The 23,910-nt window shown below is 43.6% G+C and overlaps 1 protein-coding gene across 2 annotated transcripts in view; it reads left to right on the top strand.

Moving 5' to 3' along the window:
• Positions 1-23,910, top strand: part of WDR70 (WD repeat domain 70) — a 344,582-nt gene that overhangs the window by 100,016 nt on the left and 220,656 nt on the right. Inside the window, exons 1-2 of one of the 2 annotated variants that reach the window (XM_069745937.1) lie at positions 4,328-4,446; positions 22,587-22,746. In XM_069745937.1, the coding sequence (XP_069602038.1) occupies positions 4,343-4,446; positions 22,587-22,746 (264 nt within the window). In that variant the 5' untranslated portion in view covers positions 4,328-4,342. Of the gene's footprint in view, positions 1-4,327; positions 4,447-22,586; positions 22,747-23,910 lie in introns of those variants that run through there. The other variant, XM_069745936.1, reaches the window with a different exon arrangement.

Below are 23,910 nucleotides of genomic sequence, written 5' to 3'. Positions count from 1 at the left end.
GGGTGTGTTTGGATTAGGGTTTCAGTTATAATTGTGGTGTTTCCACTGTTTAGACACATTCGGGGGATCTCCAAACGCGACATGGCGACCGATCTCAATTCCATCCAATTCTGCATTGAAAAAGTAAAACAGTGCTCCTTCCCTTCCGAGCTCTCCCGTGTGCCCAAACAGGAGTTTACCCCAACATATGGGGTATCAGCGTACTCAGGACAAATTGGACAACAACTTTTGGGGTCCAATTTCTCCTGTTACCCTTGGGAAAATACAAAACTGGGGGCTAAAAAATAATTTTTGTGGGAAAAAAAGAGATTTTTTATTTTCACGGCTCTGCGTTATAAACTGTAGTGAAACACTTGGGGGCTCAAAGTTCTCACAACACATCTAGATAAGTTCGTGGGGGGGTCTAGTTTCCAACATGGGGTCACTTGTGGGGGTTTCTACTGTTTAGGTATATTAGGGGCTCTGCAAACGCAATGTGACGCCTGCAGACCATTCCATTTAAGTCTGCATTCCAAATGGCGCTCCTTCCCTTCCGAGCCCTCCCATGCGCCCAAACGCTGGTTCACCCCACATATGGGGTATCAACGCACTCAGGACAAATTGGACAACAACTTTTGGGGTCCAATTTCTCCTTTTACCCTCGAGAAAATACAAAACTGGGGGCTAAAAAATAATTTTGAGGGGAAATTTTTTATTTTGTTTTCACGGCTCTGCGTTATAAACTGTAGTGAAATACTTGGGGCTCAAAGTTCTCACAACACATCTAAATAAGTTCCTTGGGGGGTCTAGTTTCCAATATGGGGTCACTTGTGGGGGGTTTCTACTGTTTAGGTACATTAGGGGCTCTGCAAACACAATGTGACGCCTGCAGACCATTCCATCTAAGTCTGTATTCCAAATGGCTCTCCTTCCCTTCCGAGCCCTCCCATGCGCCCAAACGCTGGTTCTCCCCCACATATAGGGTATCAGCGCACTCAGGACAAATTGCACAACAACTTTTGGGGTCCAATTTCTCCTGTTACCCTCAGGAAAATACAAAACTGGGGGCTAAAAAATTATTTTTGTGGGAAAAAAATTTTGTTTTATTTTTACGGCTCTGCATTATAAACTTCTGTGAAGCTCTTATTGGGTCAAAGTGCTCACCACACATCTAGATAAGTTCCTTAGGGGGTCTACTTTTCAAAATGGTGTCACTTGTGGGGGGTTTCAATGTTTAGGTACATCAGTGGCTCTCCAAACGCAACATGGCGTCCAATCTCAATTCCTGTCAATTTTGCATTGAAAGGTCAAACGGCGCTCCTTCCCTTCCGAGCTCTCCCATGCGCCCAAACAATGGTTTACCCCCACATATGGGGTATCAGAGTACTCAGGACAAATTGTGCCACAACTTTTGTGGTCCAATTTCTTCTCTTACCATTGGGAAAATAAAAAATTGGGGGCGAAAAGATAATTTTTGTGAAAAAAAAATGATTTTTTATTTTTACGGTTCTGCATTATAAACTTCTGTGAAGCACTTGGTGGGTCAAAGTGCTCACCACACCTATAGATAAGTTCCTTAGGGGGTCTACTTTCCAAAATGGTGTCACTTGTGGGGGGTTTCAATGTTTAGGCACATCAGTGGCTCTCCAAACGCAACATGGCGTCTCATCTCAATTCCTGTCAATTTTGCATTGAAAGGTCAAACGGCGCTCCTTCCCTTCCGAGCTCTCCCATGCGCCCAAACAATGGTTTACCCCCACATATGGGGTATCAGAGTGCTCAGGACAAATTGTGCCACAACTTTTGTGGTCCAATTTCTTCTCTTACCATTGGGAAAATAAAAAATTTGGGGCGAAAAGATAATGTTTGTGAAAAAAAATGATTTTTTATTTTTACGGTTCTGCATTATTAACTTCTGTGAAGCACTTGGTGGGTCAAAGTGCTCACCACACCTCTAGATAAGTTCCTTAGGGGGTCTACTTTCCAAAATGGTGTCACTTGTGGGGGGTTTCAATGTTTAGGCACATCAGTGGCTCTCCAAACGCAACATGGCGTCCCATCTCAATTCCAGTCAACTTTGCATTGAAAAGTCAAATGGCGCTCCTTCCCTTCCGAGCTCTGCCATGCGCACAAACTGTGGTTAACCCCCACATATGGGGTATCAGCGTACTCAGGACAAATTGTACAACAACTTTTGGGGTCCATTTTCTCCTGTTACCCTTGGCAAAATAAAACAAATTGGAGCTGAAGTAAATTTTTTGTGAAAAAAAGTTAAATGTTAATTTTTATTTAAACATTCCAAAAATTCCTGTGAAGCACCTGAAGGGTTAATAAACTTCTTGAATGTGGTTTTGAGAACCTTGAGGGGTGCAGTTTTTAGAATGGTGTCACACTTGGGTATTTTCTATCATATAGACCCCTCAAAATGACTTCAAATGAGATGTGGTCCCTAAAATAAAATGGTGTTGTAAAAATGAGAAATTGCTGGTCAACTTTTAACCCTTATAACTCCCTAACAAAAAAAATTTTTTGGTTCCAAAATTGTGCTGATGTAAAGTAGACATGTGGGAAATGTTACTTATTAAGTATTTTGTGTGACATATCTCTGTGATTTAATTGCATAAAAATTCAAAGTTGGAAAATTGCGAAATTTTCAAAATTTTCGCCAAATTTCCGTTTTTTTCACAAATAAACGCAGGTAATATCAAAGAAATTTTACCACTATCATGAAGTACAATATGTCACGAGAAAACAATGTCAGAATCACCGGGATCCGTTGAAGCGTTCCAGAGTTATAACCTCATAAAGGGACAGTGGTCAGAATTGTAAAAATTGACCCGGTCCATAACGTGCAAACCACCCTTGGGGGTAAAGGGGTTAATCCATGTCAACTGTCTACAAGTGTGATTTAGTTATTGCCAACACCTGTTAGGTGCCACAGGTAAGTGACAGGTGCTGTTAATTACACAAATTAGAGAAGCATCACATGATTTTTCGAACAGTGCCAATACTTTTGCCCACCCCCTTTTTTTATGTTTGTAGTGGAATTGTATCCAATTTGGCTTTAGGACAATTCTTTTTGTGTTTTTTCATTTAAAGGGACACTGTCACCTGAATTTGGAGGGAACAATCTTCAGCCATGGAGGCGGGGTTTTGGGGTTTTTGATTCACCTTTTCCTTGCCTGCTGGCTGCAATATTGGATTGCAGTTCATTCTCTGTCCTCCATAGTACACGCATGCGCAAGGCAATCTTGCCTTGTGCAGGCATGTACTACGGAGGACAGAGAATGAACTTCAATCCAATATTGCAGCCAGCAGGCAGCCAGCGGGTAAGGAAAGGGTGAATCAAAAACCCCAAAACCCCGCCTCCATGGCTGAAGATTGTTCCCTCCAAATTCAGGTGACCGTGTCCCTTTAAGACAAATTAAATGAAGATAATAATGGCAAAGAATGTGTTTGCATTCATTTTCAGGAAGAAACTGAGTATTATCTGACAGAATTGCAGGGGTGTCAATACTTTTGGCCATGACTGTATATTGCACAGCGACTGAGTATACAACACAGAGCCACGTAGTATATTGCCAGTCACGTAGTATATTGCACAGCGACGGAGTATACAGCACAGAGCCACGTAGTATAGAGACTTAAAATAAAAAATAAACATGTACTCACCTTCCGAAGGTCCGTTGAAGTCCTGCTGTACTCACCATCCGCCGCCTTTCCCGCTCCTCCCGACGCTCCGGAGACCGCTCCATTGCAAGCGGCAGCTTCCGGTCCCAGGGTCGGTATTAGCGCAGGTCCTGTGATGATGTCACCGGTGCTCAGGAAGGATATAATGGAACTAGAGAGAGTACAAAGGAGGGCAACAAAATTAATAAAGGGGATGGGAGAACTACAATACCCAGATAGATTAGCGAAATTAGGATTATTTAGTCTAGAAAAAAGACGACTGAGGGGCGATCTAATAACCATGTATAAGTATATAAGGGGACAATACAAATATCTCGCTGAGGATCTGTTTATACCAAGGAAGGTGACGGGCACAAGGGGGCATTCTTTGCGTCTGGAGGAGAGAAGGTTTTTCCACCAACATAGAAGAGGATTCTTTACTGTTAGGGCAGTGAGAATCTGGAATTGCTTGCCTGAGGAGGTGGTGATGGCGAACTCAGTCGAGGGGTTCAAGAGAGGCCTGGATGTCTTCCTGGAGCAGAACAATATTGTATCATACAATTAGGTTCTGTAGAAGGACGTAGATCTGGGGATTTATTATGATGGAATATAGGCTGAATTGGATGGACAAATGTCTTTTTTTGGCCTTACTAACTATGTTACTATGTTACTATGTCGCAGTCACCTGACCGTGATGTCATGGCAGGTCCTTGTCTCATACCATCCTTGCCACCGGAACCTGCCGCTTGCATGGAGTGGTCACCGGAGCATCGCGAGGAGTGGGAAAGGCGGCGGATGGTGAGTATAGCAGATTTTTTTTAATTTTTTTTATTTTTTATATATTTTTAAAATGACCTATTTTTACTATTGATGCTGCATAGGCAGCATCAATAGTAAATAGTTGGGGGACACACAGGGTTAATAGCAGCGATAACGGAGTGCGTTACACCGCGAGACCATTCAGTTACGCGGGATTTCCGGGACAGAAAGACGGAAGTACCCCTAAGACAAATATATAAATATATATATATATATATATATATATATATATATATATATATATATATATATATATATATATATATATATATATATATATATATATATATAATATATATATTAGATGGTGGCCCGATTCTAATGCATCGGGTATTCTAGAATATCCATGTCCACGTAGTATATTGCCCAGTCACGTAGTATATTGCCCAGCCACGTAGTATAATGCTCCATGCAGTTATGGCCCCATATAATGCTCCATGCAGTTATGGCCCCATATAATGCTCCATGCAGTTATGGCCCCATATAATGCTCCATGCAGTTATGGCCCCATATAATGCTCCATGCAGTTCTTTATGGCCCCATAGACGCTCCATACAGCATTGTGCCACATGTAGTGCTGCTGCAATAAAAAAAATCACATACTCTCCTCGTCGCTGCTCCTCAGCGTCCCGTCTCTCCGCACTGACTGATCAGGCAGAGGGCGGAGTGCCCACTAATACTTCATCGCGCCCTCTGACCTGCACAGTCACTGCAAGAGGACAGGAAGACGGAGCTGCGCCCTGCGGATGGAACGCGGACAGGTGAATATGAAATGCTCACCTTCTCCTAGCACTCCTGACGCTGTCCCTGCCTGTCCCATGGTACTGCTGCTTCTTCGCGCCTGCACGAGAAGGACCTGCCATGACGTAACGGTCACATGACCGTGATGTCATGGCAGGTCCTTCTCGCGCAGGCATGCAGGGCCTGTGATGACGTCGCGGTCACATGACCGTGACGTCATGGCAGGTCCTTCTCCCATACCATCGTTGGCACCGGGGAAAGTATTGAAAGCTAGCACTCAATCAAATAAGGTTCACGGTGCCAGTGAACGGGGCACTAGATCCCACAAGTCATAAAGTCAAAGTAATCACTGCACTCGTATATTTTCAAATTGCAAAAAGTTTATTAAATTTGAATTCGTGAAAAGAGGTACTTGGCGAATTGACGTTTCGGCCAACCCGTGGCCTTGCTCACAAAATCGCCCGTTATAACTCTGTTGTTTATACAGAAAAGACCCTGTATGACCGGTGAGTCAGGTAAAGGAATAAAGTTGCACAACCAGACTGAAATCATAAAGAACTCTTGCCAGTGCACTGTAGCCGCAGTTCCGGCTGGAAAGAGACTTGTAGCTGCCCTGCGTGTAATGTCAGAGATACAGCTCATAAAGAAAAAGAACCCAGCACTCAACTGATGCTTTAGTGCAATTTTAATCGTAGTAGTACCCAATAAACGTTTCGGTCCTTGAATGGACCTTCGTCAGTAACTACATGTGAAAACCAAAAACAAGTGTAAACAAAAATTACAGAAAATAAAGTTGCATACAAAATAAAGTATATACAAGGTATTTTGGAAAAGGACAATAGCATCGATACAAAACTCTGGTCAATCTATACATAGAGTATATGCTGGGGAGAAAATAACCCGAATATCTAGGCTGAATTATGTTCCACTCAGGATGAAATAAGAAGAGATACACCAGAAAGATGATAGTGGGAGAGGAGGTACATACCGTACTGTAGAATAATAGAATAGACCGTATGGTCATAGGGTACAAAAAAGCAGCGTCTGTAAGTGTAAGAAAGTCCCATAAAATTCCCATGGACCGGTAAGCACAGGGTGTCAGGGGATATAAGGTAAAACATACCTTATGTGTGAGTCAGATAGGAGCGGTACTGTGGGTGGATAATGAAAAAGAAATTACATACCGAAAAAAAAAAAAAAAAAAAAAAAATATCATACAGCAAAAACCGGCCGATCAGAGAAACGCTCTAGTGCAGGGGATTTACCTGAGGAGACCGAGCTGGATGGTGGTGCTGTCAGACGCGGTGTCCACCGCTAGTCTGATCAGAAGTAAGTGCGGCCGCCATCTTATAAGAAAGGGGCGGGACAAGCCAGCTCCAACAGCCAATCAGCGGCTGGGTGGCAGACAGGAAGTGACGGCGCGCTGTGAGGACTACCTCAGTGTGCAGCTCAATGAGAGTTCCTGTGTATGGTGACCGGAAGTGACATCACGTTGTCATAGGGATAGGGCAATACAATGGAAAAAAAAAAAACACGAGCGCTGCGGAAAGCGCGGCAAGGAGAAAGTAGAAAAGGAATGAAAATACAGGCAACATAGGACAAGTGATATGGAGCTGAAGTGCCTATACGGAGATGATATGCTGGGTGAACAATCTCCATGGTGATAGGTGCTCCTATGGTCTATAGGTCTGATTAGTGATATGATCAGCTAGGTGAGGATAACCAGCTTGGTCCAGTGAGGTGTGCGGGTAGACCGAAGTGATCAGTACAGACGACTCTAGAGGTAAAAGAAAGGAGGAATTAGACAATGGTAAAAATTGCATCAATGACTTACAATGGTAAAAATAACAAAACCAGTAAGATAGAAGAAGTCCGTAATGACCTGTGGGAAAATAACATGATACCACATTGCAGGGCAAATCACCCGATAGTACCATACAGTCTCAGAGAAAAGAGGCTAAATCATAGTCTCTATTGAGTCCCAATGGGTGGAGGGTCTCCAATGTGTGGATCCAAAACGCTTCCCTCCGCTTTAGGCGAGCAACCCGATCACCACCCCGCCGGATGGGGGGGATATGTTCTATTACCTGGAACTGTAGCTGTGAGATATTATGACCCAAATTATGGAAGTGGAGGGGGATGGGTAACAACAGGTTCTTACAGCGGACCGTGGATTTATGTTTGGAAATCCGATCGCGAATAGGTTGCGTTGTTTCACCTATGTATAGAAGTCCACAGGGACATTTGATTAAGTATATAACCCATGATGAAGCGCATGTGAAATACTCCGGGATTCGGAATGACTTTCCAGAGCGAGGATGATGGAAGCGGGGTCCTTTAAGGACATTATGACATTGAGAGCAGTTCAGGCATGGGAAGGTCCCGGTACGTGGACTCTGTAAGAACCGTTGGCGGGGGGATGGAATACCTGATCCCAAGTCTGCCCTGACCAACGAGTCCTTTAAGTTGGGTGGACGTTTGAAACAGGGAAGAAAAGGGTTCTGAAACTCAGTAACGTTGGGGTAACCCTTGGACAGCAGGTGCCAATTCCGGCGTATTGACCTATGTAGAATGTACGCAAACGGGTGATATGAATGAACAAACGGGATCCGATTAGAGGCTCTATTGGGTCGTGGGGTAGGGGGGGCAGCGGCTTTTTCCAGTATCGCTGGCGGGTAACCCCGTTGAGTGAACTTAGAAGCCATTTCCTGGAGGCGGATCGATCTAAGCTCTGTGTCAGACACAATCTTAGAGACCCGATAAAATTGGGACTTAGGTACTGAATTGTTTGTGGCCGGAGGGTGAAAACTCGTAAAATGTAACAAACTGTTACGGTCAGTGCTTTTAGTGTAGAGGTCGGTAGTGAAAGAGCCATCAGGTTGTAGAATGACTAAGGTGTCTAGGAAATTGATCTGTGTAGTACTGTAAGACATGGTGAAAGAGATACCTGGCCAGGCCGTGTTCAGCCAATCGAGGAAGAACGCGAGGGCTTCCAACGAGCCCCCCCATATGCAAAAGACGTCGTCGATGTAACGTTTCCATACAAGGACGTGGTCACGAAATAGTGGGTGAGGGTATATCTGACTCTCCTCAAAATCGGCCATGTAGCAATTAGCATACGGGGGTGCTACGTTGGAGCCCATCGCGGTACCACGGATTTGTAGATAAAAGTCATCCTGGAACAAAAAATAATTACGGGTAAGAATGATGGTTAGTAGGTCAATACACAAGTTGATCTGGTTGGGTAGCAAACCGGACTGGGTCAGGAGTTTATGGACCGAATTGATGCCTTCTATATGGGGGATAGATGTATACAAGTCTTTTTACATCCATTGTTACCAGAATTGAGTGTGGAGGAATGGGACTTATGTCTTTCAGGATGTTAAGGAAGGATCCTGTGTCCAGGATAAAGGATTTTGATGTCCTAATCAATGGGGTGAGAATTTTTTCTAGGTAAATGGCCAGTGGGGAGAGGATAGAGTCGGTAGAGGCGACTATGGGCCTCCCTGGGGGTTTCTCTAAGTTTTTGTGGATTTTGGGAATGGTATAAAATACTGGGGTGATAGGGTGTAGTTTGGTGAGGAAGTCCCGTGTCTTAGGGTCTAAGACCCCTAACTCAATATATTTCAAAAGAGTGTCCGAGATGATTTGACGAGTCACGGATAGGGGGTCATGTGGTAATTTAACATAGATCGTGGGATCACCTAGTTGGCGTTTGATTTCAAGAAGGTAGTCCGATCTATTCATAATCACAAGGGCGCCCCCTTTATCTGCAGGTTTGAAAATGAGGTTGTTGTCGTTTTGTAGGCCCCGTATGGCTTGTCGTTCCATGGGAGAGAGATTGGGGGGAAAAAACAATTTACCCTTTCTGATATCCTCACATAGTAATTTAAATGATTCTTTCACGAAACCTATGAAAGATTCCATGGCGTGTGAGCCTTGGGGAGGTCTGAAATGACTTTTGGTGTAGAGCCCTAGGCTCCGTGAAGAGAGAGGACCGTCAGATGAGCCCGTGGAGGGTAGGGTAGAAGATGATTCGGGAGATGTGGAGAAAAAGGCCTTAAGTCTAAGTGATCGAAAGAATCTCTGAAGATCCATTTCAAGATCAAATGTATGACATTGGTATGATGGACAAAAAGACAAACCCTTCTGCAGGACTTTGTATTCCGCTACACCAAGTAATCTATCAGAGATGTTAATTACCAATGGATTGGTACCTGAGATCTCGTTATCCTCCCTTGGGCCGAGTCTCCTCCTATGTCCGTGGCCGCGCCTCGTGGTCTTCTTCTCGGGAAGCGTTGTCGTTGGCCTAAAAAACGGGGTGGAAGTGTGGCAGGGGTACCCAACTCCTGTTCTGAGCCTGATGTTGAGTAGTCGAGGGAGGTACGCTGGGCCTGGCGAGATGGGTTTCGACGTCCGGCATAATTGTCCTGCCATCTGTATACCTGTTGGCGCTCGTAGTCCTCCGTGTCCCTGTTGAATTTGCTACGTTTTCTGTCCTCTGTCTCCCGTCGGTGCTTCTCGATGTTTCTGGATATTTGGTCCTTGAGGGTAATCAGTTCCTCGGGGGTCCCAGATGAAGACAGTTGAGCCTCGATGGATTTGATGGTCTCGGAGCTTGTGGAGATCGCTTTCTGCAGGTGCTCAATCGTCAGGGTAATAATGTCGAAAGAACATTTATTTAATATTTGTTCATATCTGGTGCAATACTCGGGAGAGTCCCGAAACAGTGTGGGACGTAGTGGAACCCGTAGACCCCTAGGGATCCGTTGTGCTCGAAGATACTCAGAGAGTGTGGCACAGTGAAGTTCGATGTTGGTAAGGTGACGGAGTTCCCTTTCTAGATCTCTCCCCCTTGCTTCCCTAGGAGGGATTTTTAAAAAATCGCTACTGAAAGTGGAACGTGCCAGGATATTCGAGGTCTCCTCAGCATTATAGGAGAATGTGGACATGACCCGTCAGTGTGCAATCACGTAGGGGAAGATTATCAGATACAAAAACCGTGTGCACTACTGGAGAAGAATGGTGCTAGGTTAGGTTCCCACACCTTCATAGACTATAAAGAAAAAGAACCCAGCACTCAACTGATGCTTTAGTGCAATTTTAATCGTAGTAGTGCCCAATAAACGTTTCGGTCCTTGAATGGACCTTCGTCAGTAACTACATGTGAAAACCAAAAACAAGTGTAAACAAAAATTACAGAAAATAAAGTTGCATACAAAATAAAGTATATACAAGGTATTTTGGAAAAGGACAATAGCATCGATACAAAACTCTGGTCAATCTATACATAGAGTATATGCTGGGGAGAAAATAACCCGAATATCTAGGCTGAATTATGTTCCACTCAGGATGAAATAAGGAGAGATACACCAGAAAGATGCTATTGTCCTTTTCCAAAATACCTTGTATATACTTTATTTTGTATGCAACTTTATTTTCTGTAATTTTTGTTTACACTTGTTTTTGGTTTTCACATGTAGTTACTGACGAAGGTCCATTCAAGGACCGAAACGTTTATTGGGTACTACTACGATTAAAATTGCACTAAAGCATCAGTTGAGTGCTGGGTTCTTTTTCTTTATAGCCTATGAAGGTGTGGGAACCTAACCTAGCACCATTCTTCTCCAGTAGTGCACACGGTTTTTGTATCTGATAATCTTCCCCTACGTGATTGCACACTGACGGGTCATGTCCACATTCTCCTATAATGCTGAGGAGACCTCGAATATCCTGGCACGTTCCACTTTCAGTAGCGATTTTTTAAAAATCCCTCCTAGGGAAGCAAGGGGGAGAGATCTAGAAAGGGAACTCCGTCACCTTACCAACATCGAACTTCACTGTGCCACACTCTCTGAGTATCTTCGAGCACAACGGATCCCTAGGGGTCTACGGGTTCCACTACGTCCCACACTGTTTCGGGACTCTCCCGAGTATTGCACCAGATATGAACAAATATTAAATAAATGTTCTTTCGACATTATTACCCTGACGATTGAGCACCTGCAGAAAGCGATCTCCACAAGCTCCGAGACCATCAAATCCATCGAGGCTCAACTGTCTTCATCTGGGACCCCCGAGGAACTGATTACCCTCAAGGACCAAATATCCAGAAACATCGAGAAGCACCGACGGGAGACAGAGGACAGAAAACGTAGCAAATTCAACAGGGACACGGAGGACTACGAGCGCCAACAGGTATACAGATGGCAGGACAATTATGCCGGACGTCGAAACCCATCTCGCCAGGCCCAGCGTACCTCCCTCGACTACTCAACATCAGGCTCAGAACAGGAGTTGGGTACCCCTGCCACACTTCCACCCCGTTTTTTAGGCCAACGACAACGCTTCCCGAGAAGAAGACCACGAGGCGCGGCCACGGACATAGGAGGAGACTCGGCCCAAGGGAGGATAACGAGATCTCAGGTACCAATCCATTGGTAATTAACATCTCTGATAGATTACTTGGTGTAGCGGAATACAAAGTCCTGCAGAAGGGTTTGTCTTTTTGTCCATCATACCAATGTCATACATTTGATCTTGAAATGGATCTTCAGAGATTCTTTCGATCACTTAGACTTAAGGCCTTTTTCTCCACATCTCCCGAATCATCTTCTACCCTACCCTCCACGGGCTCATCTGACGGTCCTCTCTCTTCACGGAGCCTAGGGCTCTACACCAAAAGTCATTTCAGACCTCCCCAAGGCTCACACGCCATGGAATCTTTCATAGGTTTCGTGAAAGAATCATTTAAATTACTATGTGAGGATATCAGAAAGGGTAAATTGTTTTTTCCCCCCAATCTCTCTCCCATGGAACGACAAGCCATACGGGGCCTACAAAACGACAACAACCTCATTTTCAAACCTGCAGATAAAGGGGGCGCCCTTGTGATTATGAATAGATCGGACTACCTTCTTGAAATCAAATGCCAACTAGGTGATCCCACGAACTATGTTAAATTACCACATGACCCCCTATCCGTGACTCGTCAAATCATCTCGGACACTCTTTTGAAATATATTGAGTTAGGGGTCTTAGACCCTAAGACACGGGACTTCCTCACCAAACTACACCCTATCACCCCAGTATTTTATACCATTCCCAAAATCCACAAAAACTTAGAGAAACCCCCAGGGAGGCCCATAGTCGCCTCTACCGACTCTATCCTCTCCCCACTGGCCATTTACCTAGAAAAAATTCTCACCCCATTGATTAGGACATCAAAATCCTTTATCCTGGACACAGGATCCTTCCTTAACATCCTGAAAGACATAAGTCCCATTCCTCCACACTCAATTCTGGTAACAATGGATGTAAAAAGACTTGTATACATCTATCCCCCATATAGAAGGCATCAATTCGGTCCATAAACTCCTGACCCAGTCCGGTTTGCTACCCAACCAGATCAACTTGTGTATTGACCTACTAACCATCATTCTTACCCGTAATTATTTTTTGTTCCAGGATGACTTTTATCTACAAATCCGTGGTACCGCGATGGGCTCCAACGTAGCACCCCCGTATGCTAATTGCTACATGGCCGATTTTGAGGAGAGTCAGATATACCCTCACCCACTATTTCGTGACCACGTCCTTGTATGGAAACGTTACATCGACGACGTCTTTTGCATATGGGGGGGCTCGTTGGAAGCCCTCGCGTTCTTCCTCGATTGGCTGAACACGGCCTGGCCAGGTATCTCTTTCACCATGTCTTACAGTACTACACAGATCAATTTCCTAGACACCTTAGTCATTCTACAACCTGATGGCTCTTTCACTACCGACCTCTACACTAAAAGCACTGACCGTAACAGTTTGTTACATTTTACGAGTTTTCACCCTCCGGCCACAAAAAATTCAGTACCTAAGTCCCAATTTTATCGGGTCTCTAAGATTGTGTCTGACACAGAGCTTAGATCGATCCGCCTCCAGGAAATGGCTTCTAAGTTCACTCAACGGGGTTACCCGCCAGCGATACTGGAAAAAGCCGCTGCCCCCCCTACCCCACGACCCAATAGAGCCTCTAATCGGATCCCGTTTGTTCATTCATATCACCCGTTTGCGTACATTCTACATAGGTCAATACGCCGGAATTGGCACCTGCTGTCCAAGGGTTACCCCAACGTTACTGAGTTTCAGAACCCTTTTCTTCCCTGTTTCAAACGTCCACCCAACTTAAAGGACTCGTTGGTCAGGGCAGACTTGGGATCAGGTATTCCATCCCCCCGCCAACGGTTCTTACAGAGTCCACGTACCGGGACCTTCCCATGCCTGAACTGCTCTCAATGTCATAATGTCCTTAAAGGACCCCGCTTCCATCATCCTCGCTCTGGAAAGTCATTCCGAATCCCGGAGTATTTCACATGCGCTTCATCATGGGTTATATACTTAATCAAATGTCCCTGTGGACTTCTATACATAGGTGAAACAACGCAACCTATTCGCGATCGGATTTCCAAACATAAATCCACGGTCCGCTGTAAGAACCTGTTGTTACCCATCCCCCTCCACTTCCATAATTTGGGTCATAATATCTCACAGCTACAGTTCCAGGTAATAGAACATATCCCCCCCATCCGGCGGGGTGGTGATCGGGTTGCTCGCCTAAAGCGGAGGGAAGCGTTTTGGATCCACACATTGGAGACCCTCCACCCATTGGGACTCAATAGAGACTATGATTTAGCCTCTTTTCTCTGAGACTGTATGGTACTATCGGGTGATTTGCCCTGCAATGTGGTATCATGTTATTTTCCCACAGGTCATTACGGACTTCTTCTATCTTACTGGTTTTGTTATTTTTACCATTGTAAGTCATTGATGCAATTTTTACCATTGTCTAATTCCTCCTTTCTTTTACCTCTAGAGTCGTCTGTACTGATCACTTCGGTCTACCCGCACACCTCACTGGACCAAGCTGGTTATCCTCACCTAGCTGATCATATCACTAATCAGACCTATAGACCATAGGAGCACCTATCACCATGGAGATTGTTCACCCAGCATATCATCTCCGTATAGGCACTTCAGCTCCATATCACTTGTCCTATGTTGCCTGTATTTTCATTCCTTTTCTACTTTCTCCTTAGTAACATAGTAACATAGTAACATAGTAACATAGTTAGTAAGGCCGAAAAAAGACATTTGTCCATCCAGTTCAGCCTATATTCCATCATAATAAATACCCAGATCTACGTCCTTCTACAGAACCTAATAATTGTATGATACAATATTGTTCTGCTCCAGGAAGACATCCAGGCCTCTCTTGAACCCCTCGACTGAGTTCGCCATCACCACCTCCTCAGGCAAGCAATTCCAGATTCTCACTGCCCTAACAGTAAAGAATCCTCTTCTATGTTGGTGGAAAAACCTTCTCTCCTCCAGACGCAAAGAATGCCCCCTTGTGCCCGTCACCTTCCTTGGTATAAACAGATCCTCAGCAAGATATTTGTATTGTCCCCTTATATACTTATACATGGTTATTAGATCGCCCCTCAGTCGTCTTTTTTCTAGACTAAATAATCCTAATTTCGCTAATCTATCTGGGTATTGTAGTTCTCCCATCCCCTTTATTAATTTTGTTGCCCTCCTTTGTACTCTCTCTAGTTCCATTATATCCTTCCTGAGCACCGGTGCCCAAAACTGGACACAGTACTCCATGTGCGGTCTAACTAGGGATTTGTACAGAGGCAGTATAATGCTCTCATCATGTGTATCCAGACCTCTTTTAATGCACCCCATGATCCTGTTTGCCTTGGCAGCTGCTGCCTGGCACTGGCTGCTCCAGGTAAGTTTATCATTAACTAGGATCCCCAAGTCCTTCTCCCTGTCAGATTTACCCAGTGGTTTCCCGTTCAGTGTGTAATGGTGATATTGATTCCCTCTTCCCATGTGTATAACCTTACATTTATCATTGTTAAACCTCATCTGCCACCTTTCAGCCCAAGTTTCCAACTTATCCAGATCCATCTGTAGCAGAATACTATCTTCTCTTGTATTAACTGCTTTACATAGTTTTGTATCATCTGCAAATATCGATATTTTACTGTGTAAACCTTCTACCAGATCATTAATGAATATGTTGAAGAGAACAGGTCCCAATACTGACCCCTGCGGTACCCCACTGGTCACAGCGACCCAGTTAGAGACTATACCATTTATAACCACCCTCTGCTTTCTATCACTAAGCCAGTTACTAACCCATTTACACACATTTTCCCCCAGACCAAGCATTCTCATTTTGTGTACCAACCTCTTGTGCGGCACGGTATCAAACGCTTTGGAAAAATCGAGATATACCACGTCCAATGACTCACCGTGGTCCAGTCTATAGCTTACCTCTTCATAAAAACTGATTAGATTGGTTTGACAGGAGCGATTTCTCATAAACCCATGCTGATATGGAGTTAAACAGTTATTCTCATTGAGATAATCCAGAATAACATCCCTCAGAAACCCTTCAAATATTTTACCAACAATAGAGGTTAGACTTACTGGCCTATAATTTCCAGGTTCACTTTTAGAGCCCTTTTTGAATATTGGCACCACATTTGCTATGCGCCAGTCCTGCGGAACAGACCCTGTCACTATAGAGTCACTAAAAATAAGAAATAATGGTTTATCTATTACATTACTTAGTTCTCTTAGTACTCGTGGGTGTATGCCATCCGGACCCGGAGATTTATCTATTTTAATCTTATTTAGCCGGTTTCGCACCTCTTCTTGGGTTAGATTGGTGACCCTTAATATAGGGTTTTCATTGTTTCTTGGGATTTCACCTAGCATTTCATTTTCCACCGTGAATACCGTGGAGAAGAAGGTGTTTAATATGTTAGCTTTTTCCTCGTCATCTACAACCATTCTTTCCTCACTATTTTTTAAGGGGCCTACATTTTCAGTTTTTATTCTTTTACTATTGATATAGTTGAAGAACAGTTTGGGATTAGTTTTACTCTCCTTAGCAATGTGCTTCTCTGTTTCCTTTTTGGCAGCTTTAATTAGTTTTTTAGATAAAGTATTTTTCTCCCTATAGTTTTTTAGAGCTTCAATGGTGCCATCCTGCTTTAGTAGTGCAAATGCTTTCTTTTTACTGTTAATTGCCTGTCTTACTTCTTTGTTTAGCCACATTGGGTTTTTCCTATTTCTAGTCCTTTTATTCCCACAAGGTATAAACCGCTTACACTGCCTATTTAGGATGTTCTTAAACATTTCCCATTTATTATCTGTATTCTCATTTCTGAGGATATTGTCCCAGTCTACCAGATTAAGGGCATCTCTAAGCTGGTCAAACTTTGCCTTCCTAAAGTTCAATGTTTTTGTGACTCCCTGACAAGTCCCCCTAGTGAAAGACAGGTGAAACTGCACAATATTGTGGTCGCTATTTCCTAAATGCCCAACCACCTGCAGATTTGTTATTCTGTCAGGTCTATTAGATAGTATTAGGTCTAAAAGTGCTGCTCCTCTGGTTGGATTCTGCACCAATTGTGAAAGATAATTTTTCTTGGTTATTAGCAGAAACCTGTTGCCTTTATGGGTTTCACAGGTTTCTGTTTCCCAGTTAATATCCGGGTAGTTAAAGTCCCCCATAACCAGGACCTCATTATGGGTTGCAGCTTCATCTATCTGCTTTAGAAGTAGACTTTCCATGCTTTCTGTTATATTTGGGGGTTTGTAACAGACCCCAATGAGAATTTTGTTACCATTTTTCCCTCCATGAATTTCAACCCATATGGACTCGACATCCTCATTCCCTTCGCTAATATCCTCCCTTAAAGTGGACTTTAGACAAGACTTTACATAGAGACAAACCCCTCCTCCTCTCCGATTTTTACGATCCTTTCTAAACAGACTGTAACCCTGTAAGTTAACTGCCCAGTCATAGCTTTCATCTAACCATGTCTCGGTTATTCCCACTATGTCAAAGTTACCTGTAGATATTTCTGCTTCTAGTTCTTCCATCTTGTTTGTCAGGCTTCTGGCGTTTGCGAGCATGCAGTTTAGAGGATTTTGTTTTGTTCCAATCTCCTCACTGTGGATTGTTTTAGAAATGTTCTTACCTCCCTTCTGAGTATGTTTTCCTGGGTCGTCTTTGTTCGAGTCTAATGTTTTTCTTCCCGTCCCCTCTTCTTCTAGTTTAACGCCCTCCTGATGAGTGTAGCGAGTCTTCTGGCGAATGTGTGTTTCCCAGGTTTGTTGAGGTGTAGTCCGTCTCTGGCGAGGAGTCCATCATACCAGTAATTCACACCGTGGTCCAGGAATCCAAATCCTTGTTGTCTGCACCATCGTCTTAGCCAGTTGTTTGCATCAAGGATCCTGTTCCATCTCCTGGTGCCATGCCCGTCTACTGGAAGGATAGAAGAAAAAACTACCTGTGCATCCAGTTCCTTTACTTTCTTCCCCAACTCTTCAAAGTCCTTGCAGATTGTCGGTAGGTCCTTCCTTGCCGTGTCATTGGTGCCAACATGTATCAGAAGAAATGGGTGGACGTCCTTGGAGCTGAAGAGCTTTGGTATCCTTGCCGCGCTTTCCGCAGCGCTCGTGTTTTTTTTTTTTTTTTTTTTTTTTTTTTTTTCCCATTGTATTGCCCTATCCCTATGACAACGTGATGTCACTTCCGGTCACCATACACAGGAACTCTCATTGAGCTGCACACTGAGGTAGTCCTCACAGCGCGCCGTCACTTCCTGTCTGCCACCCAGCCGCTGATTGGCTGTTGGAGCTGGCTTGTCCCGCCCCTTTCTTATAAGATGGCGGCCGCACTTACTTCTGATCAGACTAGCGGTGGACACCGCGTCTGACAGCACCACCATCCAGCTCGGTCTCCTCAGGTAAATCCCCTGCACTAGAGCGTTTCTCTGATCGGCCGGTTTTTGCTGTATGATATTTTTTTTTTTTTTTTTTTTTTTCGGTATGTAATTTCTTTTTCATTATCCACCCACAGTACCGCTCCTATCTGACTCACACATAAGGTATGTTTTACCTTATATCCCCTGACACCCTGTGCTTACCGGTCCATGGGAATTTTATGGGACTTTCTTACACTTACAGACGCTGCTTTTTTGTACCCTATGACCATACGGTCTATTCTATTATTCTACAGTACGGTATGTACCTCCTCTCCCACTATCATCTTTCTGGTGTATCTCTTCTTATTTCATCCTGAGTGGAACATAATTCAGCCTAGATATTCGGGTTATTTTCTCCCCAGCATATACTCTATGTATAGATTGACCAGAGTTTTGTATCGATGCTATTGTCCTTTTCCAAAATACCTTGTATATACTTTATTTTGTATGCAACTTTATTTTCTGTAATTTTTGTTTACACTTGTTTTTGGTTTTCACATGTAGTTACTGACGAAGGTCCATTCAAGGACCGAAACGTTTATTGGGTACTACTACGATTAAAATTGCACTAAAGCATCAGTTGAGTGCTGGGTTCTTTTTCTTTATAGTCTATGAAGGTGTGGGAACCTAACCTAGCACCATTCTTCTCCAGTAGTGCACACGGTTTTTGTATCTGATAATCAGAGATACAGCTCAGGCTGTGTTCTTCCTGCGTACTCTGGAGAGCCCCAGAGGGAACGAGAAAATATAGTGCTGTGTATTCAGAGGCATAGATGTACTCAGGGGTGTGGTTGCGGAAGAGGACTCCTGTGTAGTGTGGTATGTTACAGGTGGAACTGTGGGTGGCGTCCGTCTCTGTTTTCCCTTTGCAGGCAGGGGGCAAGCGTTGGTGGCGTAGTGGAGGAAGCCGACACAATCCTGTGTCACGGCGGTGAATCAGCTGATCAGCTGATGTCGGCTTCCTCCACTACGCCACCAACGCTTGGGAACAAGATAAAAATATACTTTTGTCTTATGTCATTCCATGGTAAGCATTGCGGCAGGGAGGAGGAGCATATGTCCCAATGCATCAGGCACAGTATCTGCTAGGTGACTTCCCAGGCCAAGAGAGACAGAGGGAGAGAGAGAGGGCTCTAGTCCCGCCTCTGTGTCTTATACCTGTGCTCAAACTTGAGGCACTCCCACTGTGCTGACCTCACTGGGTGGTTGGGGAACTCCCCTTTCTGAACAGTTATGAAATACTCTATTACCCATATATCTTAGGGTGAACCTCGTAGAAGAAAGACAAAATTATCATTATGCTCAGCATGACATGGGGGTTCACTTAAGTATAAACACAAAGTGGATACATGACCTGCTTAAGGAGAAATCCATTCCATTTTGTTGGGTTTGGATCCTAGAGATTTCACTGGGTTATAGATCTATCGGTGGACATTCGGAATATGTAACTTTTATATCTCTATCACTAATTGGGGTCAAGTTATGCCCTACTATTAAGTTTTTAAATGAACAATAGAGCGCATGTTTCCACAACTGCCTTCAGCCAGCTTAGTGGGGGGTGCTGCTAGCACACTAGTGTCACGTTGCACAGAGTGTGGATGGGGGGGGGGGGTCAAAAAGCCCACAGCGTGTGCCTGTAAAGTCATGGAACCTTCTAGAAGTATACTCAGAAGATGGTATGGTACAATAAAAAAACTAATTAATCAATGGAAAAGTAAAAAAAAAAAGTCATTGGTCTTGGAAAATGGCGACACTAGCCAAACTTTGATTTTATTTTTATAGTTAGAATTTTTTTCTATCACTAAAATGTTTAGAAAATAAAAAAACAAACAAAAAAAACAACTATACAATTTTTTTCTGTGGTCTTACTTACCAGAATAGTTAAGTTTACAGGTTATTTATACTACACAATAAACAAACAAACATAAAAACAACCCAAAAAGCAATGGTGGAATTTTTTTTCTCACTTGGATTGTTTCCTCCACTTTCAGTACATTATATAGTAAAGTGAACAATGTCATTGAAAACTACCGTACAACTAGTCACGCAAAAAAAAAACAACAAGCGCATGGTATGTCAACTTTAAAATAGAAAAGTTATGGCTCTTTGAAAAAGCGGCCGAACATCACGTTTTCTTTATCTGTGTTGCCCCAGTTATGTTCAAGGATTTATCTTCAGATTGGGATAATATGGAAGGACTTTCCTAGTTTTTTAAGGTTGAAGGTAGAACTAAGTAAATCTATAACCTGGAGAAAAGCAAAAACCTCAGAAAGCGGATACTTTTCTAGTGAATAAACCATTACACTATTATGCAGCAGATCGTTCCATAATCTCATTGATCATACACTAATGAGGTTGAACATCATGGACATGGTCTCAAAGGGCTTTACTACATGAATACTCAGGCAGCAAGTGGCCACCAGAGCCAGTCTTAAAAGTTCTTGGATGAGGACATCAGAGGTGGTTTCTGGGTCACCAGAGTAACCTGCACGAAGGAAGGAAAGCCCAGCACTGGAGCTGAGACAGGTGAGCAACAGCCTGAACCTGAGGACACCAGTCTGAATGAGGAGAACACAGATCCTTTGCAAGCTCGGGTAAAATGGCACCAGTAGAAGCCGTCTGACTAGTTTAATGCTTTAGATGCTGCGACTGTAGCATCTAAGGTGTTTTACAGAAAGATGTTCTCTCTGTGATGCGATCGTAGGGTGTCAGGGAGCTGTCATGGCCCCTTGGGGCCTAATATAGATTTTCAGGTCAGACACTGAAATGAGTTTATTAAACCCTGACAAAATCCATAATAAACTGCAGCAGAAGAAATAATAATGCAGAGGTAAAGCTGTGAACTGCGTCAGCCATCCAGTGATTGCATAGTTATTCAGATACTAATTTGGCTTTTATCCTAAGTCATATTGCATGACTCGTTAAAGAGTTGATTGTGACTTGTAGGATCGCTACTTCCAACAGGTGGCGCTATAGAGTTTAAGTCCTCTTTTTCTCAGAAGAGGCAATTTGCATATAGTTATTCCAAACATTATCTATGTGATGGATTTATTGGTAGGGATCAGAGTGATAGTGGAGAAGTTTACAATCCATACAGACCTTTCTGGAGATTTGACCTATCACTCACACATTGAACATATGGGATTCATTATAGCTCGGACAAGAGAGAACTAATTATAAGCAGGGAAGAAAAAGAGAGCTGACACTTCTATCTTCATTGAAGTAGGAGCCTCCTGCGGTCTGTTTATGCAGATGCAGAGAAGTACGTTTCCCAGGGATAGGGCTTCTTTTGATCAAAGAATCTTCTTGGATGTTTTGGAGCCAGTGGCCAGTGATGAATATCAGGGATTTGATCAATCCAGTATTTATGGGATATATATTTTCATCGTCATAGCGAAGGGACGAACATAACACATTCACTCACTTTACGGTAAGGTCACTCTAACCCCTCCAACCTAATAATGGTCTGATGGATGGTTCTATCCATCCCATGTTTCATCTATATAGACAGATAAAATTGTGGTAAGAAACATGACTACAATATCTACCACCTGGGACCTCCAGGGGCCAATATAGCCTGTAAGTTGGGAATTTCATGGAGTTTTGTAAGGACCCACCACATCCCACAACCACAACGTGAATTCATCAAGGGGAGGTATGTGAGCGTAGTATTGAGCTAATAAAAATTAAAGTTTGGGTCTATCTTTGTTCATTCTGGAAGACATAGTTCACTGTGGGTTCTGTCCATTTTCCCAGAGTGCTTCCCTCCGCTAGGTTTAGTACTTTTTTTATTATTCCTTTTTATTCTATGTAATTGTATGTAATGTATTGTTGTGCTCCCATTTTGTGTCATCTTAGTATATTTTTATAAACACTGCCTACCTTTCCAGATTAAAATAATAAAATGTAATGCCTCTGTTCCTCTTGTTCTGTAAACCGCACCCTGATGTCATTCGCTACCTGTAACTGGTGTTGAATCGGCCTGTATAAATGATTGGTGGTTCTTTTTGTTATTGTGGAGCTGATAGTGTGTGTGTGTATAGATATCCCATGCTTTGGAATCGGAGGTGTACTAGTAGTGGAAGCAGCCTTGCCCTTGTCCATCACTGGTCGGCCAATTGCATAATTGTCCTGATGATTGGAGGCAGGGGAGTTGCGTTCCCCTGACAAACTGATGGGATCTGTGTGGACCCACCACCTCCTGGTTGTCATTCTTGACTGGGTTTATTGTGTATAGGACTACCGGAAAAAGTAAAGCCCTATACTCTACTACATCCTGCAGTCCCATAGAGAATTAATGGGGTGGTGGCGAGCATCTCTGAGCCCCGCTTTCACAATCAGCGGGTGCACCAGCAGTCAGCGTCCCCTTGATGAGACTGGACATTGGGAATAATGCAACTAAAAAGTTTATTAAAATAATGACTCAAACTTGTTAAGTTCTGCGTTCCTCCAAAAATTGTCTTAAAAAATAATTACATTTAATATACCGTATACATTTCCTCTAATGTGCCGCATCTTTTCTTATTGGTGCAGTGACTCTGATGACAGCTCTGATGATGAATTCATCGGCCCCCCGGCACCAGGCAGCAGTTCTCAAGCTCTGGATGACGAGATGATCGGCCCCCCGCTCCCTCCCGGCTACAAAGACAGCGATGATGAGGATGATGACGAGGATGAAGGAGATGATGATGATGTAAGTAACGGATGATGTAGATTCTTTGCAAAGTGACATTCCGTGACCGGACTGTATTCTATCTGGGTACACGCTGCCACCCCAAAAAAACAGAATGTGATTTCCTGACCTGCTTGATGGAGGAAACTTTAAACCCACTTCATAAATTTGTGTTACAAGAAACAGAGAGGTGCATGAACAAGAAAATTTAAAGAAAGAAGAACAGCCGATGAGACGCGTCAGGAAAGGAATAAAAACTAAAATTGGTTGTGATTTGTAAGATTTAAAGAAGTTTCTCTGTAACTTTATGAAAACTTATACAAAAGTTTGCAAAAGTTTCACATCACTTGCCTGTAGGTGGCGCTCTATATCCAGCGTTTGCACGGTAATGTGATGTACACTTGTTACATGGCAATGTCTCCGGGGCATGCTGTGCATAGAATAATACCGCACTACTGTATATGATGTCTCCGTTCCTGGCCAAACGTTTAGGAACGAGCTGTGTGATGGAGATCTCTGCCCGGATTCCTGGAAATTCCAGCGGTTTTGGGGGGGAGGGGGGATTCGGCTTGTCCCACATCTATAAATACAGCCCCAGTCCTCTGCCAACATTACATGTCATAACATACCGTACAGGAGGCCCGTGATGTACGCGCCGGGTGGGTGGCATTTGTCCTTGTGCCAAGTATGAAGGCTTTAATGTAGGTCCTGGCAGGAGGACCCATCGTCCGTCATTTCTGCCGCATTCAGCGGGACATGCCGCATTGTTATGTCTTCGTTCGGACCCTCTTGGTTTTTACAGATCCCCCTTATTTGGGTTTATCATTCCTGGAGGCGACTAATATTAGATTTTCATGATCTAATCGTCACGTCGCTGTAGCTGTGCCGGTTTACATAAACGGCGGCGTAGTACACAGATTCTTCTTTATGGCGGCCGTCATGTGGCACGGAGCCAGCGCAGGATGCCGCGACTCTATCCAAAACTTTTGGTGCGTATGATATTTCACGAAAGACCTTTTTTTATGTAACATCTAGCCTTAAAGAAAAAAAAAAAAGCGCTGCGTGTGAATTCAGCCTTGCTTCAGAAAAACCTGTCGGACGTGTCACTGATATGGATCTTACAAAGGAAATATGTTAGGCCGCTTTTGTGCGTAGAGATGAGTCCGACACCTCCCCTTTGTCAGT

This window comes from Ranitomeya imitator, chromosome 1 (assembly GCF_032444005.1).
Source record: "Ranitomeya imitator isolate aRanImi1 chromosome 1, aRanImi1.pri, whole genome shotgun sequence".
NCBI lineage: Eukaryota > Metazoa > Chordata > Amphibia > Anura > Dendrobatidae > Ranitomeya > Ranitomeya imitator.
Note: the sequence above shows the minus strand (reverse complement) of the source record. Positions and strands in the feature narration are given on the sequence as shown.